Source organism: Gallinula chloropus (genome assembly GCF_964237585.1).
Source record: "Gallinula chloropus genome assembly, chromosome: 22".
In the NCBI taxonomy this organism is placed as follows: Eukaryota; Metazoa; Chordata; class Aves; order Gruiformes; family Rallidae; genus Gallinula; species Gallinula chloropus.
Window position 1 is genome coordinate 6,382,546 of NC_140107.1, and position 5,721 is coordinate 6,388,266.

At 67.6% G+C, this 5,721-nt stretch overlaps 1 protein-coding gene across 1 annotated transcript; it reads right to left on the reverse strand.

Moving 5' to 3' along the window:
- Positions 1–946: 946 nt before the first annotated feature.
- Positions 947–4,876, reverse strand: LOC311200022 (uncharacterized protein). The gene is made up of 14 exons (XM_084274174.1): positions 4,634–4,876; positions 4,399–4,559; positions 4,134–4,293; positions 3,817–3,987; positions 3,651–3,742; positions 3,404–3,561; positions 3,220–3,323; positions 2,911–3,135; positions 2,672–2,757; positions 2,365–2,501; positions 2,107–2,196; positions 1,781–1,989; positions 1,471–1,677; positions 947–1,346 (listed from the first exon to the last, which is right to left on the reverse strand). Exons 1-14 carry the CDS (start codon positions 4,871–4,873, stop codon positions 1,059–1,061), a joined length of 2,328 nt encoding a protein of 775 aa, XP_084130300.1. The 5' UTR covers positions 4,874–4,876; the 3' UTR covers positions 947–1,058.
- Between the last annotated feature and the right edge of the window lie 845 nt (positions 4,877–5,721).

Sequence of the window (5,721 nt, forward strand, 5' to 3'; positions counted from 1 at the left end):
CAGTTTCGGGGTCCACACAGGGCAGTGGTACTGTAGCCACGAGGGCTGATTGGAACCCCTGCCCCCCAAAAATGCTCCAGTTGACCCCCACTAGCTATGGGGCAGTGACCCAGCAGGAACCTGAGGGCAAGAGTCTGTCCCCACATCCTGCCCCGCAGCAGATGGGTGCGGTACCAGCCTGTCGCCGGCAGTGTGCCGAGGCAGCCACCAGCCTCCAAGCATCTTGCCATGGGGCTGGCTGCACAGCGCCACTGCTGCAGGACAGTCCCCTCTGGGTGCAGGTGACAAATGGGTGAGCGACAAGCTGAGCCTTGCCCTGCCTCAGCCCTCGCCCTCTCTCTAATTATCCCAGGCCGCATCTGTAATTAGTGCCCTGATGTCATGGTGTCAGGCCTGGGCAGCCCCACACACTCCCTGCCAGCCCCACCCTGCCCTCTGAGATCCTGTGAGGAGCTCCTGCCCTGCTCCCAGTGCTGGACCCCCAGCCCATCCCTGCCCCACAGCATCCGAGCCAGCGCAGGGTTTGGCTGCCTCCACCACTGCATCTCTGCCCCGACATCCTGCTTGCTGTGCAGCTGCCACCTCCCTGGGGACGGATCCTGCCTGGCAGGAGAGGGGCCAACCCCTGCCCTCCTGAGCTCCCCAGGCTGGGGATGAAGGCAGCACTGCTGGTCCCCCACCCCCTCAATCTAGGGAATGCGCTGGAGCAGCTCCAGCAGCTATAAATAGAGTGGGAGGCACAGGCGTGCACCAGCCTGGGCACACGTGGGTCTGGGTGGCTGCTGCTGCCCGTTGGCCAGTGTGGGGCATGGTCAGGGTGTGAGGCTGCAGCGGCACCCCGGGGTGGGATGGGAAGAGGGAGGAGAGTGAAAGCCCTGGGCAGGACAGGGGTGTCATCACCCCAGCGCTGTGCCAGGGGGTCAGTGGCAGAGGCCCCACGCAGCCGTCACAGAGCAGCACCCTGCACTTTATTGCATGGCAGACACCCACGTTCGCCACGGCACACAGGATGCCCCTTCCCTCTGCCAGGGTGCCTGCCCCCACGGCTGCCCCCACCCCTAGCACCCACGCAGGGGCCGGGCTGCGCCAGTGACGGTGAACCGTGCGCTCAGCACCTCCGAGGGTGCCCGTGTCTGCTGGCCCGGCTGCTGCCCACCGGCAAAGAGGGTGAAGGTGCCAGGCTCGAGGTGCCAGTCCTGTGCCCAGACAGCACGCTGCTTGGCTCCCACATGGAAGGACAGCTTGGTCTCCCGGCCAGCCGGCACGGCCACGCGTTGGAAAGCCACCAGCTGCCAGCGAGGCACTGGCACGGATGACTGTTCCCACCTCAGGTACAGCTGCACCACCTACACGGAGGGACAGGACTCAGAGCCAGCAGGACCATCCCCCCCGCCCCCAGCTTCCCCCCTGCAACCCCCAGCCACATCAGTACCCCCTATGGCCGCATCAGTGCAGAGCAGCCGTGCTCACCTCCTCACCATCCCGCTGCCCCGCGTTCCCCAGCACTACAGACACGGAGAGGTTGGCACAGATGGGAAGCACCGGGGGGTTCAGCACCAGGTCCCGGTACCGGAAGGTGGTGTAGGACAGCCCATACCCAAAGGGGTAAAGTGGGGCATCCTGCCCATAGTACCGGTACGTCCGCCCCTCCATGCTGTAGTTCTCCATTGGTGGCACCTGCAGGATGCGGGGCCCGTGAAGTGGGGCAGGGCTGGGCATGGTCAAGGAGCTCCCCTGGCCACTGAGGCAGGGTGCCACCAGCTGCTGGAGCCTCACTCACCTGGTGCATGCCAGCAGGCCATGTGGCCGGCAGCCTGGCAGCCGGGTTAGCCCCTGCCTCGCCCAGAAGGACCTTGGCAATGGCGAGGCCAGCAGCCTGGGCAGGGAAGAAGCACGCCAGGATGGCCCCCACACCCTCGTGTCCCTGCGCCCAGCTCACATCCAAGGGCCCCGCGTTGAACAGCAGCAGGATGACAGGGTGTCCAGCAGCTGCAGGGAGGTGGCTGTCACCAAGAGGAGCCTTGTGCCAGCACCACTCGAGGGTTCTGGGTTCCCCCATGGATGGGGAATGTCTGGGGGGGGGCCCAGCCGCCCCAGAGCCCCTACCTGCCTGCACCGCATCCTGCAGCAGCTCCAGCTGGTGCCCTGGCAGTGACAGATCACTCCGGTCCTTCGCTTCTGTCTCCACATCTATCCCTGCATGGGGACACCCTGCCTGAGGCACCACAGACAGAGAGGGCAGAGGGGCACCGACCACTCTGGGGGGCCGACAGGGACCCTTTCCTCTCCTGCAGCTGCCCAGGCTCCAGGCTACTCCCCCTCCTCAGGCTGTGCCCACCCAGCATCCTCCCCACTCCCACCTACCTGTCCCCAGGCAGACCACCACCACGTCGGCTGCCCCCACCGCACCCACCACCTCTGCCCGGGAGTACTGCTGGCACCGCGGCTCACGGCAGCCTGCCGCGAAGGTGACATTGGCTGGCAGTGTCTCCAGGCCCCTCCTGTGCCAGGGAAAAGCAGAGGGTGCGGGGGGTGCTGTGCCCCAGGGTTGAGGTAAACTTGGGGATACCCCCCCTTACTCCAGGCCCCAATAAAGGGTCGAGTGGCTCCAGCTGCTGCCCCAGGCAGTGCTCAGGACCAGGGGATGGATGGCGGCACCGCACTGTCTCACCGGGGGGTGTAGATGTACCGCGGCTCTGGCACTGGCGCATAGTCCCCAGATAGCACCCGGGGGTTGTCAGCGAAGGGACCCACCACCTGCAGAGGGCAAGGGGGTGAGGGTGGGCATCAGCAGCCCTCTGCCACCCAGCCTGTGGCTCCAAAAAAGGGCACACCTGTGTGCCCAGGGTATAGGGCCAGCAGCGCCCGGGTCACCATGTCCCCCTGCCCACCTCCCTTGGTGGTGCTCACCGCGAGACGCTTGCCGGGCAGGTCCTGGGCCCAGAGGGGCAGCGTCCCCCCAATATTTTTCAGCAGCACAAAGCTCTTGACAGCAGCTTCCAGTGAGAGGTTGCGGTGCTCGGGGCTCTGCACGACGCTCAGATCCAGGGTGCTGTAGGGGTTCATGGACGGGGGGTCAAACTCCCCCAGCCGCATCCGTGTGTAGAAGAGGGGCCGGACCCGATCGCGCAGCATCTGCAAAGACCCCGACACTAAAACCTCAGCTGTGCTTAGTGGGGGGCAGCCCTGGCTCCCCGTCCATGCCCCCGGCTCTGCTACCTGCAGCGTGATGTTGCCCATGGCCAGCGCCTCCGGGATGTGCATGAAGACATTGTCCTTCATGCCGTAGGAGAGCTCCAGGTTGCAGCCAGCGTTCAGTGAGGCTGCCGTGCCAGGGAGAAGGGAAATTGCATGTCATGGCTGTGTGATGCCAAGGGACCCCCTGCCTGCCCCGTGAGCTCACCGACTGCCGTCTCCAGGAAGGTTCGTGTGTAGTGGTGCCCCAGCATGATGAGCTCCAGGGCCCCTTCATCGCTCACCACGTAGCCCTTGAACCCCCACTCGTCACGCAGGATGTCTGTCAGCAGCTTCTTGTTGGCACAGGCGGGAACACCGTTGATTCTGAAGGACAGGGGATGGGGCAGCCCGGCTGAACCGGCACCGCACACCCTGCAGCCCCATCCCACACAGCCCCCCACTGTGCTGGGTACCTGTTGTAGCTGCACATGAAGCTGTAGGAACCAGCGCCCACGCAGGCCTGGAACTGGGGCAGGAAGGTGGTGCGCAAGTCCCGCTCCAGCACCTGCAAGTGCCGCAGCAGAGAGGGGTCAGCAAGCCAGGGGGCTGCCTGCTATCCTGCTACCTTGCTGCGCTCACCTTGGCATCGAAGCTGAGCCTGGAGACGGGGATGTTCTCGGGGCCCCCATGCACGCTGAAGTGCTTGCAGCCAGCGCTGGCCTTGATGTAGCGGGGGTGCTGGCCCTGCAGCCCCTGCACGAAGCTGCGGCCCAGCTCCCCGCTCAGGAACGGGTCCTCCCCATAGGTCTCCTGGCCAAGGCAGAGGTGGGTCACTGCCAGGACCCCCCAGCCCCTCTCCCAGCGCCCCGGGAGGCTGCTGTCAGCCTCTGGCTGGTCGGCCACTGTCGTGCGTGGTCTGATGCCGGCCCGAGGCCAGCACCCCCCACCACTGGCACCTGGTTCCTGCCCCACAGCGGGTGCCTCATGATGTTCAGGACCGGGCTGAAGCAGCTGAGCCCTGTGTGGTCACCGTAGTGCCCGGTGGCGGTGAAGTTGTTGTGCTTGGCTCTCACCTCCGTGGCAGTGGCATTGGCCACCCGGTAGATGAGCTCGGTGCTGCGGGGAGAGCGAGGTGGGTGGCACGGATGGGGTCCCCCTGGGCTGCATCCCACACCCCCGAGCGGGGCGTCCCACGGGTGCCCTCGAACCCGGTGCCGGTACCTGAAGGTGGCAGCGAGCCCCAGCGCCTGCGGGAAAGCCGTGGCCCAGCCGGGCGCTTCCGCGTCGCCCCGCAAACACTCCGTGTTCCAGTTGTAGGGCGCGATGCCGAGCCGCGGGATGGGGGGAGCGGGGCCGTTCCCCATCGCGCCCCCCCTCGCTACCTGCGGGCCAGCGGCGCTAAGCAGGGGAGGGGGGTCCCGGGGTCGGCCCCTCCGCCCCCCCGCCGCGCCCTCACCTGCAGCACCAGCTCGGCGGGGCTCAGCCGGCCCAGCAAGTCGTCCAGGCGGCGCTGCCAGGGCAGCGAAGGGTCCTGGAAGGGGAAGGGGAAGGAGAAGGGCTGCGCCCGGCCCGGCCCGGCGCACAGCGCCGCGCACAGCAGCACGGCGGCGGCCCGGAGCCCCGGGAGCCCCGGCACGACCGGTCCCGGGGCCGCCGCGCTGCGCCGGCCGGGTGGGAGTGCGGCTCGGCGCGGCATGGCCCGGCGCGGCACGGCTCGGTTCCCAGGATCAGCCCCGGCCCGGCGCTCCGAGGCCACGGGTGATGGGCGCGGCGGGGCGGGGCGCGTCGCAGCTCGGCCCTGCTCCCTCCGGACGAGGCGGAACCGGGTGTTTGGCGGGGCGGGAGAGTCCCGGTATGCTCCGGGGCACCGGCCGCGCTCCCCTATTGCCCGGGAAGGCATCAGAAAGCAGCCCCAGCAGCCTCCCCTCGAACGAGCAGCCTGGTCCCGGCTTCCCGTCCCCTTGCTCCGCCTCGGTGGCAGGTCGCGGCATTTCGGTCCCACTCCTCCATCCTCCCCCAGCACCTCCCGGCGTGGGCACGTCTGGTAGTGGGAACCGGCAGAGCCGCCTGGTGCCGCCAAACCGGCTCCTGGGATCATTCCGGCTGACATGGAGCTGCCCGCGGCTCCAGCGGAGCTGGCAGGGCTGGCAGGGCACAGCCCCGGCTTGGGGCTGGGGGCAGAAGTTGCCCCTCCACTGCTCCTGTCCCAGACCCAAACCAAGGAGGGGAAGGGTCTTTCCTCAGCACTCTGTGTCTTAACGAGAGCCATGGAGTGCCAGGCCTCCGCCATCCCTGCTGTGCCACAGGTGCCTGCTCAGCACAGCTGGATGCTGCCAGGGAGCCATGCAGAGAGCAGGGACACGGTGCCTGGGTGGGCACCCACACAGGGGAACGGCCATGGATGAGCTCTAGGAGCCTGATGCGGATGGTCCTCCCAGCCGTGTTGTCCCAGTGCAACGCGTGTGGCCTGGGGACACGGCACGGGCTGGGTGGTGGCTCTGGCTGCGGCTGGACCTGGCACGTGTCCCAGGGCCTGGCCAGGAG

Coding starts and splice junctions, on each gene's coding strand:
- LOC311200022 (XM_084274174.1), bottom strand. CDS start 4,873: ATGCCGCGCCGAGCCGCACTCCCACCCGGCCGGCGCAGCGCGGCGGCC. Junction 3,136..3,219: donor TGGGCAACATCACGCTGCAG/GTAGCAGAGCCG, acceptor GGGTCTTTGCAG/ATGCTGCGCGATCGGGTCCG. Junction 2,197..2,364: donor GGTGGTCTGCCTGGGGACAG/GTAGGTGGGAGT, acceptor GTCCCCATGCAG/GGATAGATGTGGAGACAGAA.